General features: G+C 35.3%; 1 protein-coding gene across 4 annotated transcripts; it reads right to left on the bottom strand.

Moving 5' to 3' along the window:
* Positions 1-1364: 1364 nt before the first annotated feature.
* Positions 1365-19336, bottom strand: LOC131052622 (dihydroflavonol 4-reductase). 4 transcript variants are annotated; one of them, XM_059213609.1, is made up of 11 exons: positions 19053-19315; positions 18886-18953; positions 4852-4995; positions 4582-4674; positions 4260-4488; positions 3861-4059; positions 3611-3777; positions 2711-2914; positions 2449-2605; positions 1768-1987; positions 1365-1664 (listed from the first exon to the last, which is right to left on the bottom strand). In XM_059213609.1, exons 6-11 carry the CDS (start codon positions 3988-3990, stop codon positions 1511-1513), a joined length of 1032 nt encoding a protein of 343 aa, XP_059069592.1. In that variant the 5' UTR covers positions 3991-4059; positions 4260-4488; positions 4582-4674; positions 4852-4995; positions 18886-18953; positions 19053-19315; the 3' UTR covers positions 1365-1510. The 4 variants fall into 4 exon arrangements, with proteins under 4 accessions (XP_059069592.1, XP_059069591.1, XP_059069589.1 ...); XM_059213608.1 differs by having other exon boundaries at positions 18886-19315; XM_059213606.1 differs by lacking the exons at positions 4260-4488; positions 4582-4674; positions 4852-4995 and having other exon boundaries at positions 19053-19336.
* Positions 19337-21173: the final 1837 nt, after the last annotated feature.

Genomic DNA, 21173 nt, shown 5'->3' with positions numbered 1-21173 from the left:
CTTGTTGCAGTTTGTGTTACTTTCAGCATTTTCTGGTACTTGTTTCTTTTTCGTTGTGGATCAAATTTTCGGCTTCCAGGCTTGATCTTGTTCATCATTTCAGATTTCCAGTTCATTTGGATTCTTTTTCGACAAGTTATTCCTTCTGAAGAGTTTAATTCTTGGTTCTGGAGCAGTTTTGAGCTTATCGTCTATGTTGGAGATTTCTTCTTGTGCGAAACGATTCCTTGGATTGCGGAACAATTTGGCACCACACACAATGTTCTTAGGCCCTTGGCCAACCCTCCTTTGTGGTCCGCATTTCATGTTTGTTCTTGGCGGATGAGATCTTCATGTTTGGGGCCGACCTATTTTACACGTTTCATTTTCCTTCCTTGGTAAATGTAATCTTTTGTGGCTGACCCGAATGTTTTCTTAATAGTATATATATATATATATATATATATATATATATATATATATATATATTGTTGTATGTGATCCTTTGAAGCAAAGCGAAATTGTATGATGATCTAGATTCCTAAATTGTAATTTGTATACTTCTTGGAGGTCTGGATGAATCATATTCTGAGATGTAGTCTATAACCGAGCATGTTAGCCTACATGTAACCCGAATGTTACCGGATGTTCTATGATGAATATATGATGAAGCAGATGTCTAAATTTCCATTTTTTATGTTTTGTGTTGTTGCTTCTATTGTGTTACTCTTGCTGCATGATCTGGATTGTTCTCTTTGAGGATCCTCCGAATCATGGTTGTGTCAAATACATCCTTGGATTGACATGTAAATGAAATAGCAACATAACCCAAAAGGTTACTTGATTATGGTGAATAAGCGTATCCATTGAGTTGTGGAAGCATTAGCCACACTAGGATTAGTTGGGAATTGATTGCACTCATTAGGTCTTATGGGTCTCATTGATCCGTTCAATGCTAACACTATGGCTAATCTCTTGCACATGGTTACCTCTCAACTTGATCATGACCTCCCAAGTAGGCATGACAATGGGAAGTTCACTCAACTAGACCTTATGATTATCCTATTTGCTTAGCTCTTGATGATCAACAAGAAGTCAATGATAAAAAGGATACCATCATGGATTGGTTGCCCATTTTTATGGGTAGGACCTCCCAAACCATCTCATAATTATCTTCCTCCTATTTTTGTTCTTTCTGCATAATGATATGGTCATTTCTTTTGTTTTTGAACTACAACATTCACTTTTAAGAACATGATATACTCCATCTAGCTTTAATATAAATTATCTTCCTCCTATTTATATTTTTTTTGATATAATGATATGATCATTTGTTTTGTTTTTGAACTACACCATTAACTTTTAAGAACATGATATACTCCATCTAACTTTAATATAAATTATATATCATATTTTATATGCTTAATTTATAAATATACTAGGGCAAAAGCTCTAGCGGGTGCGACCCCGGTTAGTTTCCACCTTGTCACAGGTAGTTTGGCTTTACTTTCAAATTGTCTTTCACAAAGGCTCACAACACTTGCATTTTCTTGGCCCATTCAACAGTGTGACTAATGATTTCCTCCATCCCATACTTGTAAGCGAAACCCACTTCACTCAATCTACTCGAAGCAATTCGAACAGGCCTTTTCTGCAACTGCACTTCTTGATCCACATCTGTCTCTCTACAGACGCATAAACAAGAACAATATCAATACGCTAATTTCATATCAAATAATGTGCATGAATAGACGGAAAGACAGTTTTGTATGAGTTTGTTTTGCTTACTCAAATTCCCAAATTATGGGAATCTCCGGATAGAGTTTACGAAAGAAATCTGCCATGTCAGGAATGAGTGGAGCGTCTGAACAGCACAAATAGCGACCCCGTGCAGATGGGTGCTCCATCAACATCATGTGAGCATTGCATACATCCTCCACGTGGACTAGTGGGACGGAGCCCATCAAAGATTGATATGATGTCAAAATCTCACAACATTCTTGGTTGCCTGAAATCATTGATTACAGTCAGCCATCTGAATGATTAGTACATTAGAATGTTATTTAATAAGATTTTCTACATTAAATTATGTTAAATATTTTTGAATCAAAGTTATGATCCTTCATCGAAAAAAGATGTTGACACTTGTTTATTCAACGTCATTTATTTTTATGACGGATCACAGAGTACATTAAAATGTATTTGATAAAAAAAATTTGATTAAATTATGTTAAATATTTTTTAATCAAATTTTTGAATCAAATGATCTCTCATGAAGATAAAAGATTAATTATATTGACAACATAATTTATCTATTATTCTCACAATAGATCATGTGATCTGATACAGAATGTGAATTCAATAATATTTAATTTAATAAAAAAAAAACATCTTATAAACAACTATTGACTGTGAAAAGACCTTATTCATCATTACAAACCATATCTTTCGGTTGGGCTGTATATATACCTGTGATTGGCGTTAATGTTATGAGAGCGCTAGACAAAGTTGGAGCGATGGAAGGGCCACCCACAAGAGCTGCCAACACTGTTATCACTTCAATCTCGTTATCTTCGCCGTACTGAAGAGCTGCCTGCTCAGCTAATGTCTTTGCCACGTAATACATCTGAACAAGGTGACATATAATATAGACTGATATGTTACAAATGTGGAGAGCTATCGATTCCGAAAAGTATGTAAAGAAATTTTGAGCTCAAGTGTAGTTAGCTACCCAGTTTTGGGGCTTTTCCCTTCTCATGTAGTTAATGGGAGTCCAGCAGGATTCATCAAGGCAGTCTTTCAATTTACCGTTCTCATCCACTGGGGTAGCTGCTGTGATAGATGAAGTGTGGATCACACGCCTCACTGTTTTTGCTGACTTGCAAGCTCTTAGAATATCCAGAGTTCCATCAATGGTGGGTTGGATGAAACCGTTCTATATAAACATCAAAAGTATAATAGTTAAATTGTTAATGATAATTTTAAGTCTTATTTATATAATAAAAAAGGCAAATTCAGAAACAGTTTAGTATTTAACGTTATGTGGGAAGTTTATTTAAGTAGATAATTAAGCTAAAGCTTAGATATTTAGTAGGTCATATGATGTTTTATCTGAGTTCAATTATATAATTTTTGAGTAATTTTTATCAATTTATATTCATTTAAGAATGGTTTACATTAAGGTAAAGTTTAATCAATTAATATATGATATTTTATAGAAATTTAACTGTTTGGTTTTTTAGTCAATTATTATCAATTCATATTTCATGATAATGATTCAAAAAATAGATAATTAAAGTCAAACTTAATCAATTGATATATCATATACTGTTTCATCGTGATTCAAATGTGTAATTTTTGAATCTATCTTTACTTTCATATTTCATAAGTAATATGGTTCATACGAACCCATCTCTAATGTGTATGAACGAACCACTTAACACCCATTACACTCACAAGCATTGTGACTTCTCAAAAGATTACAAATCCAAATGTTATTTTGAGTCAAATATACTTATATCTACAAAATTCCTTCTGACCCAAACCACCTAAACTATTAACTAATATATAGCTTATTAATTTGCAACTTCAACTTTAAAAACATGACAACCATTAACTTTTAGGTGATTACCTCAGGATCTCTGGTATAATCCAGGGATGTGGCCATGTTAATGACTAAGTCACAGCCTTCAATAGCTGAATCAAAGCTGCCTTGCTCGAACAAGTCAGCCTTGAAGATGTAGAGCCTCTCTTTCGCCCCAGGAAGGCTTAGAAGATGGCTAGTTTTCCTTAGGTTATCTGCATCAACAGAAAGTATGAACAATAAAAAGACTTGTGATTATGACATAAAAAATATATAGAGATTATAAAGTACGACATACCAGGTTCTCTACAGGTAGCATTGACTATGTATCCTCTCTCAAGCAGATTTTTGATAAGGCAGGAGGTTATGAATCCTCCAGCTGCTGTCACACATACTCTCTGTCTACACGGTATTTCACAATTCATCATGTTGATCTAATTCTCGTTTTCTCTTTCCTTTCTTTAGGATGAATGAATTTGAGTAAAGCTTAACATGGCCTGTATGTAAATGCAGGCGGTGAAGAAAAATTAATACATTGAAGTGAAAACATAAACTTCAATATAAAACAAGTCATTGCAGGCTAGTCCTGCCAAATGTTGGCAAGATAGTTTTGTGAAAATTGTGATGACGGTTTCTTATCAACGGCTAATTAATAAACATTTTAAAGTATAAAATGAAATATCATTTTAATTTTTACTTCATGTCTTGAGAAAAAACATCCCAAATCCATTTTCTTCACTTCCTGCAGTCATGGTATTACATGAGACTACATTTCTTCGAGAGATTTTGTCAAACAGTTCGCATGTTTTTTCTATGCTTCCACATTTGCATACGTGTCTACCAGCACACAAAGATGAGACAGGTTCGTATGTTGGCTATAAGCTGTGACTGGAAATATAGTTTTCTTGTAAATGTACTCATTAAATCTGTAACAAATCAGAGAATTTGTTCAGATTAACCTTACAAATATACAAATACAACTTCAATGTAGCTTGGAAAGAAGAACTTTTCAGACTAACCCTGCACAAATGATTATCTTTGTAATTTTGTTTCAAGACAATTAGTAATATACTTTCTTTCCTCTCTGATGCTTCCAAGCTGAAGCTAGTTTCCTGCACGTTTTCTCATTTGTTACTACTGACTACATGACTGTTAAAAACTTAAAATCAATGTAATAAAAAAATGCTATGTTGCCAAAAGAGTATCAAATGATGTTATACATCCACAAAAGGCATGATATAAAGACAACACAATATAGCTTGATGCTAGATTAAAAAAAGTCTTTGCACCTCAACCAAAGGATTGTATCTTTCGTCCATTTTTGCATTCATACACAGTTTCTGTATGAAAAGGATAGCTCTCTCCAACAAATATGAGTGTCGTATATTGCAATTTCTTCAACATGTCAATCAGGTCATATTCCCTGCAGGAAACTGCAATCCAGATATAATCTTTGTGTCAAGATCCAACTGACCGCACATGATGCAGACACTTCTCTGAAGGCTGCAACTTGTTAAACTCAATTCGGATGAAAACAAACATAGCAGATGAAAAGAATTAAGACAAAGAGAATATACAGCTCTCAGTTAATATACATTTAAAAGCAAGAAAGATCTCATCTACAATATGACAACATAAGTTTATATATCCTAACTCAAAATACCCAGGGGCAGGGTTTCCCGTTGGCTGCAGCAGATCTGTAGCGAATGTTCCCTCCTTCCAGATAAAGGACCATATACAAAATATCTTGTCACCAACCATACATGGTTAATGGAGGGAATTCGTTTGCATAAAATACCCATTCCCTTTATTTCAGGCAACTGCTGGTATAGGTAATTACCTATTTACCTGCTGTTTACTATTCTGTTAGGTTCTATCTAATCACCACTTCCACAGTCTCGAATACCCTACTCGGCATATGCAAGCCTCTTAATTCAATTCTAACTCTTCAAATAGCACATACGTACAACAGTTACCAAATGTCCGAACAGTTACAAACAGCCCCAAAAGAACAGGAAGAACAATCAGTTAGGTCACTAATTCACCGGAAGCAACTTACATCATTCTCTCCTCCTTTCAAAACTTTGAACCCCCAGTTCAAAGAAAATTTATTTGAAAACAGACATTAAGAAAGCTAAAACGCAGAAAATCAGGAATGCAACTATTATATTTTCTATTTTCTGATACAGGGTTGTTTCTATTTAGGATGCTTACTACATCAAACATCCAAGTAAGAGTTTATGTTAGATGGTAGAACCATCCTTTTGACTTAAAGAATCAAGCCACAACGTTCCCTTCCACCAAATTAGATATGCATACACCTCTGCAAATCATCACATTTTTTCTTCATTTGCTTTTAGCATCTTGTTGGAACAAACATCCTCCTCTTTTTCTCTATTTCAAGCTCCTTGAAGGCTTAGTGGTCCTCCACTAAAAATCATCATGGTTCTTTTTATCACTGATACCACCCATTTTTGCACTTGCACATATAACATTAGAAACAAAAAGGCCCAAATGATTTTCTTTGTTCTCTACATTATGTCATTTAGGCATGCTTTCTAATTTATCTTCTATATGGAGGTCTTTGTTTCTTAGCCCTGTGTGATGTCATTCATAAGACAACTTTTTTGCATTTTGCCCACTTATTACAAGCAAATGTATGTGCTTCTGTTTCTTTCAATTACTCAAAATCCTTATTCAAGGAAATGATGATCTTCTACTCTTTGTTCATCAATAATAAGATTCTCTAGACATTTCACTAGCTGCTTTTGGCTGGTTGTGTTCTCCAAACCCAATAAAGGCTACAACTTCTCTAATAAGGGCTGCTTCCACTACTACAACATCTTGGGCCACATTGTGTGATAGGTTGTATTTCTCTTTAATAATATTCCATCTCTTCTTCTCTTGAATTGTAATTATCAGTACCCTCCTCTCTTTGGTAAAATACAACTCAACAGTTTCATCCCACTCATCCTCTTTATCTGTTAGGATTCCCAAAGATACTGAGAGGGGGGGTGAATCAGTATCTAACCGGTTTACAGATTTTCCGATCTTATTAAACAAATTGCATTCCAAAACAGTGTACCAGTAAACCAGAATTAATGCAGTAAATAAGAACAATAAGCACAACATAGAAAGCACACCATAACACAATATTTTAACGAGGAAACCCAGTGTGGGAAAAACCTCGGTGGGATTTGTGACCCACAATATTCACTCACTAGCCAATAAATGAATATTACTTACAATAGGGGCCTGCACATGCAGGAAGGCCAACTGCCTAAAGCTCACTGCTTAATTACAAAAAGGGAAGTCTCACTGACTTACAAAAATGGATTATACAAATCCAATATCATGTACTGCTTCAGTTCACCATCTGCTATGCCAGGTTCAGTACCGGTTTAAACTCATACAATAACCATAAACCTTACTCCAAAATCTGCCTTTATATTCGCATATTACTTCTGCAATAATCTAACCATGTTCGCATCTTTTTAAATGATCTACAAGATCTCATACTTATATATGAGTTCTATTACAATTCGCCTTGTCGGCTTACAAAAATATATTACAATTAAATACAAAATGTAATAAACAAAATCTTGTCGGCTGGGGTGCCGGTAATCATCTTTGCCGTTGCCGGTAAACTATCTGCCGGTGTAGAGTCTGCCGGTGCCAGTTGTCAATGATGTTCAATTTACATTCAATATGCAAGTTATATTCTATTATCTAATTTGGTGTTATTACTTTCTTATTGTATATATCTAACTATCTTCTTGCTTGTGGCAGATGAGAGGAACATTTAATATTTTCTATGTCCTATCTCAAGAATGCCACTTACTATAAGTATATGACAAATGAGGCACGGTCAAGCAATGCCTTGATCGGTCATGACCGATCAAGACATTACTTGATCGTGCCTTTTTGTTTATACTAACAAACAGCATGTTATGTAAATGCCAATCGGTGTGGAGTATGACCGAAGATTATCGGTGTTTACCAAGCGCTAACACCCGATAGTATATCGGTGACTGTCAATGCTAATAGCCGATAGTTATCGGTGTGTTAGCCTTGACAACCGATAACTATCGGTGTAGACTAACACACCGATAACTATCGGTGACTAACATAATACCACCCGATATGCATTCCGATATATATTACATGCACCCCGATATAATATGCAACCCGATAATATTTTAATCGGTGTCATCATTAATTATGTTTAATCGATATTCATCTAAATACAAGATTAATCAATAGTTTGTCCATATGCAAATATAGAATGGCTATCAAGGATGAATTAATTGCTTGATGGTTTTATCATAGTTATCGATATGATAAATGATTGAATGAGAGACTTCATTTATCTCTCATTCAATCATTTATCTTACCGAAGCTATTATGCATTAACACCGGTGCCATAGGATTGCAAGGTTGCCATCAATGACAATACCTTCAATCACCTACAATTTCTCATTAGAGTGTGCATTTGCCAACAATCTCCCCCTTTGGCATTGATGGCAACACTCATGAGAAAAATCCAAAAATGTATCCCAAATGTGTTGTCCAATAATTTTACCAAAAAAACTGTGTTCCAAAACTGTGTGCTCCCCTTGAGCAGATGATCTCTTCTGTCCATTATTTTTCTCATCTCCACTAATCCCCCTTTGACATCAATGACAAAGGTTGTCAAAAATGTCAACTGAGTGTAGTTCTCAGCTGGATCCCTGTAACCGGTGGGTTACAATCTGAAATATGTCTGCTTGTACAAAGTTTAAGTTGTTAGTGAACCTTTCACTGTCTTTTAATGCTGCCTCTGTCCTTTGGATGGTACCGGTGAGTATGTGCATTTGCTCTTCCGGTGTCTTAAGTCCTTGAACAAGTGCCTCTGATATCTCTTTTCTCAAAGAGATGAGGATGTCAAGTTTCGGACCAAGTCTACATTTCAGTTCCTTAGCCTTGTATTGTATTCTTTCTTTTTTCTTTTCCAATTTTTCAAGTTTTTCCTCAAAACCTGCTATCTCCTGCTCTATTACTGATATGGGTTCTGATGAACCGATGAGATTGTCAGCTATATCATTTATTTATGTCTATACCGTGCTGATCTCCTTGTCTATATCTGTTGTCAAAATATTTGTCTTACATGTGTCTCTGTACAACTCCTTAAATTTCGTTAATGTTTTGTTTAGTGCCGGTAGGAGGGTGTCAATGTGTTCCGTGCACTTCTTTATAGTCTCATCAAAGAATTTTTCTTTTTCCTTGTTCATTTTCTCACTGAATGTCTCCTCATTAATTTGATCAACTGTCAAAAGATTGCCGGTGATATATTTAGACAATGTGTCTAGTTGACTCAAAGAATCTTTATTTTCCACATTGCACTTGGGTGCAATCAATTTCAATAAAGGAATTGTGTCATCAATAGCCTTATATGCCTATGCATTACACTCTGTGATTTTCTTGATGGAATCCAATAATACCTCTGTTACATTTGTCAGTCTAAATTCTGTCATGGAAGAACCAGAAGATTGTCCAACTACCTTAACAATCTGCAATCCGCCGGTGTGAGTAACCTCTTTGCTTGAGTTGTCCTCCGGTAGGTCAATTTGAGTCTGCATCTCAACTAGCAAAGGTTTGGGTTTCTCAGTTGTTACCGGTGGCACTGTCTCTGTCTCAACCTTTTTCTCTTCATGCTTCTCAGAATGTACCTCTGTCAGTTTTTTTGTGCTTTCCATTGCCGGTTTCTCTGATTGTGTCTCAGTATTATCTACCGGTTTCTCTGTATGTACCTCTGAACTGTCTACTGCCGGTATCTCAACAGATTTCTGTGTTATCAACCGGTTGCTCTAACTCAATAGGTTTTTCAGTGTGTACATCAGTGGTATATGTCTTTCCAGTATCCAGGGGATCAGTGGATTGTTCAGTATGTGTTTCAATTCCAATCTCAACATTTCCAACTGTATCCTCAATATGTGTTTCTACAGCAATATCCGCAGTCGGTGGCTCAGTTGCCACATCATTCTTCTCAGCAGTTTCCTTATCAACCACAATGTTTACTTCATGTGCATCTGAATTAGGATTGGTGTCTTCATGCATTGTCTCCATACTCTCAACATTATCAGTTACCGGTGGTGTATCAACAGTTTCAATCGGTGGAGTATCAAAAGGAGGTGGGGGCAAGTTATCTGTTACTTTTATGCTCGGAGGACCACCTACCTTGCCTTTACCTTTATCCTTTTCCTTTTGATAAACCTCAAAAGTCTTTGGTCGTTTTAGTTCTTCTTGCTTTTCCTTTTCCACAAAGAAATATCCCATTTGTCTGTTGTTTCTTCAGTGATCTCATTTACTCTGCCAGCCATTAAAGCTACATGCTGCTGACCAGTGGAAAATGCTGTCCAGTTTACCTCACTTATCAATTCATCAATTTCTTCTGCTGATTTTACTAGATGAACTGCAAGTAATTTTTCTACCTTTATCTTCTTGTCCAGTTCCACAATTGCTAACCTTTTTGCATCTAATCTTCTGTACAAGTCACTTGGTAGATCATCAACAACTTCTATCAAAAATTTCTTGTAAATGTCTAAGTGTGGAATAACTCTGTTTTCTATACTTTCCTTTTCCTCATTTGTAAAAGTACTATACAACTTGCTAACATTTGACAAGTTTCCATCTTCAGTTATTTCATTCAAGAGATTGTCAAGTGGAGGGATAACTTGTTTTTCCTTCTTCTTCCTTGGTGTTATTTTCTTTGCCATAGGCCTTACAGCCTGTTTTTTTCTTCTTGTTCTCTTGGGTGTAGGAGCGGGTACCGGTGAAGGTTTCCTTTTCCTTTCTACTCTCTGAAACTCTGCCGGTATTTCACTGTCAGAGGAGGTACCAACCGGTTAACGATGAGTTTCTGGTTGTAATCCTTCTATGTCACTCTCCTTGATACCAATCATATTCAGTATGTTTTCCTTAATTTCTTTTGCCTGTCTTGTTGCTTTTCTAATTGTTTGTTCTGTTTTCTTTATTCGTTTCTGTGATTGAACTTTGCTTTCAATAGTTTCTGCATTTCCAAATACTTCTTCTGCTGGTTCTCTAGGGGCTTCAAGGAGGGCTTTAGCATATGTTTCTATTATGTTTTCATCTGCCTCATAACCCATTTCAGTTACCCAAATTGTTCTAGGAACCACTGCCTCCATCCAGATTTCATCTTTCTTTATAACAAAGCATATTTCCTTTTGGTATTTGTCAACTATGGATTGAGATAGTCTTTCCCTAATCTTCATTCTAGCCTTTAGTGCCTAAAAGTGTTCAATTACCTGTCATCTCCCATGTTGTTAAAGATATCCAAGAGTTGTTTTCCTACCGGTATGTCAAAACCAAATTCTTTTCTACCTATACCGGGAACTTCTTTAGTGATGTATAGCAATAGACATACAAGTAAGTTACCAAATCTGAAAGTACCTTTCTTTTCTCCTTTGATTTTCTTCAGATTATCAATCAATTCATCTTTTAACCATTCACATATGTCAATCTTTGCATTACTGTTCACCAAGTCATAAGCACTCTTGATACATAAACTAGAAACAGAGTTTAATCTGTTCGCATGTGTAGTCTTGTATCCTAGAATCATGCTAATGAATCTTACATTAATATCCTTTACATCATTTACTCTCAAGGATCTGCTATCATGGGTTGCACCGGTTAGGGTCATCACAGTGTCATTAGAGACCTTCTTTCCTTTTTCTGGTCTGCTACCGATGGAAGGTAAGCCAGTCACTGCCCTAACTGCTTCTTTTGTAATCTTATGGATGGAATCTAACCAAAAGAACTCCCCATGAGCTCTGCTAAGTACAATTCTTATAACTTCCTTGGAAAATCGGGAATGCTAAGTATTTCCACAAAACCTAGGGTTTCAATTATCTTGTGTTCCGGTTTCACATTACCATTTTCATCACAAATTACAATCCTATACATGTTCATAATCTCATCAGCACCAAGTTCTTCAATATGACAATGTATGTAAATCCTAGGGTCTTCAGCATAAGCAACTCCTTTGGGTATTTTAGAAAATGCTCCTAGGGTATCATCTTGCTTCGCAACTTCGGGTATTATCTTAAATACAGGCCTAGGGCGTTTAACCACTTCAATTATAGTAGGGTTTGCAATGAATTCAGGTGCAAAGGAGGAAGCCATTGTATAAATACCTTAATCTGCCTTTAGGTTTGAATGCTTGAATGATTTTGCTTCACTTCTCGCTGTGGATGCCTTCGCTCGGGTTTTTCGCGCTCTAAGGAAGTTTGAATGCTCGGTGAGTGAAAAAGAGTGAAAAACACTTGCTTTATAATGTCATTTCCTTCAACTACCATAATAAATGCCTGTTGGTTAAGTGAAAACTTAACTCATCTGCCGGTAAAGAAGCATTTCATCTTCTTACCATCAACCGAGGGTAAACTAGCATGTTTTCAATTTGTTGCCATACCCCCAAGGGATTTCTTTTCAGTTAGATGAAGAATCTCCTGCCGGTGGAGTGATACTCTGTTCTACCGGTGAAGGAATAACTTCATTAACATTCTAATCTGACTTTCTAATCCATTGTTTTGAAAATTCTTGCTTTACCTCATCAACCTTCTCTTTACCTTTCAAACTGGGTCCTTTGTTATTTGCTGGTGATGCCTTACTTCTACAAAATTTTGCAATATGTCCAACCTTGTTACAAGCATAACAAGTCACATTATTGTTCTGAATAGCTTTTCCATATCCTATGCCGATATGTGTTCTGCATTGATTAGATAAGTGTCCAAATCTTCCACAAACATAAAATCTTACATTCATTCTGCAATTTTCTGAATTGTGACCAATTTTGTTGCATTTAGAACATTGACCGGTGGGTGCATTAGTGTTCTGATAGTTTCTAGATCTACACTAATTTTCTCTATGACCATACTTGTTATAGTTAAAGCATTTCCCATTAAATTTGTATGCATTAGGTTGTCTTACCGGTTTACTGTGATCATGATTGTTTGCAGTACCAGAGCTTTCACCAACTTCAAAGCCAAGACCATTAGTATCTCCATTAGGTTTCTGATTTTTCAGCATATCATCAAGTTCTTCTGAACTTTTCTTGAATTTCTCCTTATGTTGATTTGCAGTAGCCAACTCATTTTCCAAGAAATCTTTCTGTCTCATGAGTTCAGTTTTATCATGTTCTAAATGAATCAGATCTATCTTCAACATGTCATTTTCATGATTGAGTCTTAGATTCTCAATTGCAGCATCATTGATTCTCCTAGCCAAGTCATCTTCATTCTTCTTTCTGTCTTCAATGTCTTTACAAAATCTCATAGTCATATCTTACATCTCATTCCTCAAGGTCATGTTTTCTTGTTTCATCTTGCTTACAAGATCATTAAGAGTTTCTTTTTCATCATCATCTTTCTGCATCTTCTCATGAAGTTCTCTTCTTTTATTCCGGGCAATAGTATAATTCTCTTAAAGTCCTTGAATGATTTCCTGTGCAGCCTTCAGATCATCTTCAAGTTTGATATTTTTCAACTTTTCTGCATCATAATCTGCAAGAGCTGTTTCCATTTGCTTTCTCAAATTATCCATCTGTACCGATGTCAGAATCTCCCTCATGCTGTTAGGCTTTTGAAAAAAGAGGACCAAGCTCTAATACCAATTGTTAGGATTCCCAAAGATACTGAGAGGGGGGGGTGAATCAGTATCTAATCGGTTTACAGATTTTCCGATCTTATTAAACAAATTGCATTCCAAAACAGTGTAGCGATAAACCAGAATTAATGCAGTAAATAAGAACAATAAGCACAACATAGAAAGCACACCATAACACAATATTTTAACGAGGAAACCCGGTGTGGGAAAAACCTCGGTGGGATTTGTGACCCACAATATTCACTCACTGGACAATATATGAATATTACTTACAATAGGGGCCTGCACATGTAGGAAGGCCAACTGCCTAAAGCTCACTGCTTAATTACAAAAAGGGAAGTCTCACTGACTTACAAAAATAGATTATACAAATCCAATATCATGTACTTCTTCAGTTCAGCATCTGCTATGCCAGGTTCAATACCGGTTTAAGCTCATACACTAACCATAAACCTTACTCCAAAATCTGCCTTTATATTCGTATATTACTTCTGCAATAATCTAACCATGTTCACATCTTTTTAAATGATCTACAAGATCTCATACTTATATATGAGTCCTATTACAATTCGCCTTGTCGGCTTACAAAAAGATATTACAATTAAATACAAAATGTAATAAACAAAATCCTGTCGGCTGGGGTGTCGGTAATCATCTTTGCCACTGTCGGTAAACTATCTACTGGTGTAGAGTCTGCCGGTGCCGGTACCATAGGATTGCAAGGTTGCCATCAATGACAATACATTCAATCACCTACAATTTCTCATTGGAGTGTGCATTTGCTCACATTATCTTCATCCCATTCATCTATTTCTGCTCTCTAAAATTCTTGGAAGATTACATTTAAGGGTCTTCTATCCACTGATATTTCGCCAACTCTTCAAGGGATTTAATCTTTCTTTTTTCCAATAGTTCTATTTCTTGGCTAATCCAAGACTTTATTGTGTCCCTTTCTGAAGATATCTGTAGCTTACAAGGTGAGTATTATTCTCACCATTCTTCTTTGCCTTATCACAACCCTTCCAAGCCCTTACTACATTTTTCTTTTTCTTCGCTTTCCTATTATTGCATGTATCATACTGCTCCAACATCCACCATAACTCTTCCAACTCAATCTCTAATCTTTGCAACTCTTTTTGTTGGTCCTTTGTTAGCTTCTACCTCTGCCTTTGTCTTAGTTTATTTTGGCAAAGCTCCATCATTCCATTCACAACCATAACCACAGCTTCCCATTCAACCATCAAAACTCTCCTCACAAAATTTCCATCCCCAGCATCTTAAGATGCTCTGATACCAAACTATTGTAGACACTTCCTTGAAGACTGCAACTTGTTAAACTTACTTCATATGAAAGCATGTTGATAATAATGTGCAGATAAACAAATACAAAGAACAAATTTAACGGTTGCAAATAAAACACAACAAACACACACAATAATGCAAAGATAATGTGGTTCATCGTAATGGCTACATCCACAGGAAAAGAAGGGGAAACTCTGTTTATTGATACCATTTGACAATTACATGTACAACAGCTTCTATCACCAACAATAATAATAATACATTATCCACACTATTTGAATTTGAAAGTCTCCTAAGTGGAAAACCAGGAGACAACCGATGGAAGGAAAGTAAAGGAGTGGAAAAGTCCATGACCATTGGACTTACATTATCCAACAATCTCACACTTGAAGCCCAACCATTACTGCAAGGAAAGTTGCTCAGAGATATTCCCCCACTTTTCTAGGCTTATTGTCACATCTTGACAATGCTAAGAGAAGCCCTGCAAACCTCAAGCTTTTCCCTTGAGACTATCTTTGTCAATGCATCAGCTGGGTTCACAAAAGAGAGTAAGAACATGCTATTTGCATCCAAATTCACCCAATTAACTCTACAATCATATCATTTCTTTAGCACCTTCAGTGAGAGCAATGTATTCAGCTTCGATTGTTGAGAGTGCAACAACTTGTTGCAATCTAGAAACCCAACTGATTGCTGCCCCAGCAAATGTAAAAACATAACTAGTAGTTGATCTTCATTTGTCCAAATCACCGGCCATATCAGAATCAACGATACCTTGAAGTTGTGCATCTTTTCCTCCAAAGCACAAAACATGGTTAGAAGTGCCCTTCAAATATATCAAAATCCATTTAACAACTTGCCAAAGAGTTTTACTTGGATTGCTCATGTATCTACTGACTACTCCCACTGCATGGGCAATGTCAGGTCTACTGCATACTATTGTGTACATGAGGCTCCCAACAGCAGATGAATAAGAGATCCCTTTCAGATACTCTGTCTTCTGTCTTGGGAAACATCTCGGAGGATAGGCAGAAATGGTCAGCAAAGGGGGAGCTTGCTTCATATTAAACCTATTGAAGACCTTATTAATGTATTTTTCTCGTGACAGTCCGATTTTGCTGCCTATCCCTGATTATTGTCATGCCAAGAATCCTCTTTGCTGTTTTATTGGTTGCAACATTAAATAACACATTTCTAGATAAAGAAAGGATAATCGTTGCCCTTGTCTTCTTATCCATTTTCTCCTACTCTTCATCAGCCATTGTAGCCGGCTTCTTTGCTTTGCCTTCCAGCGTGATTGAGAGGTCTCTCTGAATTAGCAATGCTTCCACTAACAACTTCCACTTTCCGAAATTCAGTCCCAAGAATTTTTCAACTCTCCATTTATCTGCTTCTTCCATCTTTCCTGAATTTCTTCACAAATTTCCATTCAGCTTCTCAACTGCAGCTTTGATACCAATTGTTGATAATAATATGCAGATAAACAAATACAAAAAACAGATTCAACAGTTGCAAATAAAACACAACACACACATACAATAATGCAGAGATTACATAGTTCAACATAATGGCTACATCCACAGGAAAAGCAGGGGAAACTCTGTTTACTAATACTGTTTTACAGTTACATGTACAGCAACTTTTATCATCAGCAATAATAATAATACATTATACACATTATTTGAATTTGAATGTCTCCAAAGTGGAAAATCAAGAGACCATCATGGAGGGAAAGTAAAAGAGTGGAAAAGTCCATGACCGTTGGACTTCATTATTCTTCTTTGCCTTATCACAACCTTTCCAAGCCCTTACTACAGTTTTCTTTTTCTTTGCTTTCCTATTAATGCATGTCTCATACTGCTCCAACATCCACCATAACTCTTCCAATTCAATCTCTAATCTTTGCAACTCCTTTTGTTGGTCCTTTGTCAGCTTCTACCTCTTCCTTTGCCTTAGTTTTTTTACAAAGCTCCATCTTTCCATTCACGGCCATAACCACAGCTGCCCATTCGACCATCAAAACTCTCCTCACAAAATTTTTAATCTCAGCATTTTATGATGCTCTTATACCAAACTGTCGCAGACACTTCTCTGAAGACTGCAACTTGTTAAACTCACTTCATATGAAAACAAACACATCAGACTGAAAAGTATTAAGACAAAAAGAAAATACAGTACTCAATTATTATCTACTAAAGAAAAAGAAACAGACACAGATCTCATTGAGATTATGACAACATAAATTTATATATCCTAACTCGAAATGCCCAGTGGGAGGTTCCTTGTTGGCTGCAGCCTACAGAAAATGCTCCCTACTTCCTAGAAAAAGGACCGTATATGAAAGATGGTGTGGCCAACCATACATGGTGAGTGGTGGAGACTCGTTTGAACTTTGCATAAAGCAACTATCCCCTTTAATTCGGGTAATTGCTGGTATGAGTAATTACCTATTTACCTGCTGCTGACTATTCAGTTGGCCCTTATCTAATTACCACTTCCACGGTCTTGAATTCCCTACTAGACACACGCAAGACACCTCAGTTAATTCTACATTGCACAGATGTACAGCTGCTCCCAAATGTTGTAGCAGTTGCAAACAACATCAAAAGAACAGGAAGAACAATCAGTTAGCTCACTAATTCACCAGAAATCGGCTTACATCAACAACATGTACCAAAATATACAATAAACATCTTTCAAAAAGAGAGGAATATACAATACACATCATTTAAAATGAGAGAATATAGTAAAACTAGCAATATAAGTTTGAAAGAATAGATATTTTACGACTTCCAAATTACATTTAGATTTTGCCACAAGAGCTTCCAAGCCTGAGTAGGATCTTGTACCCTCAAGAAATTAATGAAAACAACAATAGACTTGCAAAATGCAACCTTCGAAAATTCTTTATAACTTGGGGCCAAGAGTTTACTCAGGATTCATATAACTCATTTCAGCACACAAACACATAAGTCCATGTAGCTTCTGATTCATTTGGAATATCTTCAAGGTTTAAAAACCATTCAGATACAAATCTGGCTGGGAAACTCAGTGGGCACTAAATCTCCACAAAAGACCACATCAGAGGAAATAGTTCATAAAATTCAATTTTAGAGAACCTAATGATTAGGAAAAACCAAGTTGTATTCAGGTAGAAAAAAACTGCAGTACACCGAAAAAAAATTCAATATATAGCACTTTAAGAGGCATAGCTTGCACCAAGCCTTGAAACTAAATATGACTTCAAAACAACCAAAAGCAAATAGAAGCAGCTTTCACCTCAAATTCTCTATGTTTTAAGTTTTTAACTCAAACAGCTTTGAAAGAATTTCCAACCAATCAGTTGCACAAAGCGCATAGCTTAATTGCACTGTCTCTCATCCATAGACATTGACAATCTAATTCTTTTGAATCTTTGATACTTTATGGTTAGTTGTCTCTGTAAATGTCCTTTTGGTATTTTGTGGATAAAATGGAATAACCCTGTGTTTGAAAACAAGGTCATGGAACCTACTGACTTCACTAGTGGAATCATTCACTGCCCCATCTTTTTGCAGGGCCATGGAGTTGAATAAGCAACAGCTGGACTAGGGGAAGTTCCTCAAAACAGGAACTCTCCAACAAGGGGAAATATAACAAATCGGTTGCTGCATTTCCAAGTTTTTCATCATCATCCTTTGATGGAGGACAGTGGTAATGTTCAGGGTGGATTGCCTTCTGCAGAAGAAGACGAGGCATTGAATGTATTGATGTCGGAAAAGATAGAACATACCACATGATAGGAAGGTGATAAAAGAGCTGAGAATTGGCAAAACAGAGCCTTTTTGATACTGGTCGTTCATCTGACTCCTCAGATGGAACCCACTTCCCCAAGTCCATGATAACTTTCAGAGGAAAAGGGGTTGATAACGAAGGTTGTTACTATTTCTACAGAAGCCCTTGAAAGAGTATTGGGTAAAAGAAGGTTGACAGACAAACAACACATGGGAAGCAAAAAATAGAAACAAAACCAAACCTGCATTTAATAGAGTAGGCCAAATCACAAGAAGAAAATGCATTGCACTTGGTATGGTAGGCCATGCAGGATACCCCAAAAGCATCACCTCCTTCCAAATTTGAACTGTTAATACATAAATCCAACTGAAAAATTCATGCAGAGATTTATTCATTTGATTTCTTCCAAGCACTTCAAAAGGTAACTAACATTTATTTATGTTAGCATTGTTAATCAAAACATGCGTATTTACAGTCACAAACTACTCTCTCAATCGTTACCCTAGATGGAAAAATTAAAATAATCAGAATTCAAATAATGAAGTAATACCCAAAACTAAAATGCAAATTGGATATTGAAGGCTTACAGATTGTTTTGCTTGCCCAGTAGAAAAGAGGGGCTTGTGAGTATCATTTCAACGCCTTTCATGCAGAGCTGTTACATTGCATATTTTCCACCGTACCAAACAGCATATATGATCAACTGAATATTTTGAAGGGCCTTAAGCTACAAGATTGGCAGGATAGTACTCACCCGAAATGCTCAGCAATACTATTGATAACTAAAGCCTTCACAAAAGTCAATACAGGAAAATAATAATTTATGTAGATGCCAGACCAATTCTGTGTTTTCAAATGGCATGTTTTTGTTGTTTTTATTTTTTTTAATGTCCTCTTCTTGTATTACCCATGCCTTGTCCCTCAAGCGATTGGCCTATTCAACCACAGTTGTTTAAAAAATGTGTATTCAAATTTGGCTTCTGTTCAAGGATCTTCTTGATATGATCTGCTGCAGCAAATATATGCATCTAACACATCCACTCTTACATCAAGAACTGTCAAACATCAAATAATAAATTGAAACAAATGATTTTTTAATATTTAGAATAAAAAGAATACACAATTATAATTAAAATATTATTGAAATCATGCAAATTAAAATGGACCAATAATTAGTTAAAACTGTTTTACTAAAATTTATTTTTTATTTACAAATATTGTGTTCTGATATGAGACCGTGGTAAGTGTTAAAATTTTAAGAAATATATATATTCTGTCAAAATTGTGGAACCTATATTTATGAAAATTATGAAAATTATGAATGCGGTCGTTAAATATTATAGAAATAAAATAGAGGTAAAATGGAAGCTCTTGTCTATGCAATCAGCCATCAAACTGTATATTTGATTGTATTAATTTATTGAAAATTTAAAAAAATATTATTTTTAGTTAATTAATATGTTTAAATGTGGCTTCATAGACGTCAAAAAGGAATGGCCATTATAAAATTTAGTGTTGTATATCTTGAAAGGTGAATTAATTCTATATCTTGAGTTGGAATTGTCTATGACTCACATGTTGGAGCAGTTAGTTGACCAAAATAAAATTGTTTAATATTTTGTTCTTTATTGGACTTATGACCCTTCTTGCTCTTAATTCTCTTTGTGTTGAATAAACTTTTACCCTTTCTTTTATTTAAAAAAAATTAGATTACATAGAATTGTGTGTCGTTTCATCGATTACCATTGACCTATTTTACTATATAAATGGGTAAAGTCAACCCATGTTTTAAAATGATAAATAATTTGCATCTTATAGTATTGTATTATTTGTTCATGCTAATATCATCCATATATGGAATATTAACTCAATAAAGTGATAGAAATTTCATTGCATATTTGTTTTTCCCTATGTCTTTAATTTATAGTATAGCAAGTGATATATGTAGTTGATTTATAGTTAAGACATTTTTTAATTAAGTTATACTAGCATTTGCATCAAAAGGAGGTGCAATGGTTATGCCTTTGTTAAGCATTATATTAGAAGGTACGAATGAAAGAATGTGAGAATTGAATTTAATAGTGATAATAATTTATAGTATGCCATAATAAGCATAAATCAACAGTTGAGATCCACATCATAAGTTTCCTAAGATTTTTCAGTATACATTGTAGCTTTTTTACAATTTAAAGAAACAATTAACTTAAGAAATAGATTACAGATTTGATTTTAATCATTGATATGTCTTTTTTGTCGTTGATGTTCACCATTTGAAGATGACTTTGTCATGATTTGCCATTAAATCTTATAAAATAAAATTTTGAGGGTGTTATATAATGGAAGTTGACTGAAGTAAATATAATTCAAATGAGGATTAGTGTTTTTTTTTTTTTTTGTAGTTGATGTTACTCATTAATATGTCTTCTTTGTAGTTGATGTTGATATTGACTTTTTGAAGATGGCATCATCATGAATTAGAGGTGGTTTCTGCAAAATAAAATTTTGAGAGAGTAAGTTGACTGAAATAAATAAATATAATCGACATTATGTAGTGGAAATTAACTAAAGTAAATATTGTTATTCTTTGTTGTTGATGTTGAAGAATTTAGTGTAGGTTGTATCCAAATTTTTTAATTTAATATTTTGGGTATGGAAAGGAACTTTGAGAATTTCACACATGATTGTACGTTTTTGGACAACTCTACTAGTCATAATTTCTTGTTGAACCTGGATGATCGAAACTTAGCCTAAATATATAGCTTGGGAAGGTCAAGATGCTTTTAGCTAAGGTAATTGAAATGTTTAATGCTTTAGAATAAAGTTTGAAATACTAAGAACCACAAATCATTGATACCTAGTCATATTCTAAGTTTGA

The sequence above is a fragment of the Cryptomeria japonica genome, chromosome 10, assembly GCF_030272615.1.
Source record: "Cryptomeria japonica chromosome 10, Sugi_1.0, whole genome shotgun sequence".
Lineage (NCBI taxonomy): Eukaryota > Viridiplantae > Streptophyta > Pinopsida > Cupressales > Cupressaceae > Cryptomeria > Cryptomeria japonica.
The sequence above is the reverse complement of the archived record's forward strand: the minus strand, read 5'-3'. Positions and strand labels throughout refer to the sequence as shown.

Bases quoted from the DNA above. Each gene is read 5' to 3' on its own strand.
- LOC131052622 (XM_059213606.1), bottom strand. From the start codon at position 3,990: ATGATGAATTGTGAAATACCGTGTAGACAGAGAGTATGTGTGACAGCA. The intron at 2,915-3,610 runs GTAATCACCTAA...ATGTTTATATAG, and splicing joins ATTATACCAGAGATCCTGAG to AACGGTTTCATCCAACCCAC. The intron at 1,665-1,767 runs GTAAGCAAAACA...ATGCGTCTGTAG, and splicing joins CCCATAATTTGGGAATTTGA to AGAGACAGATGTGGATCAAG.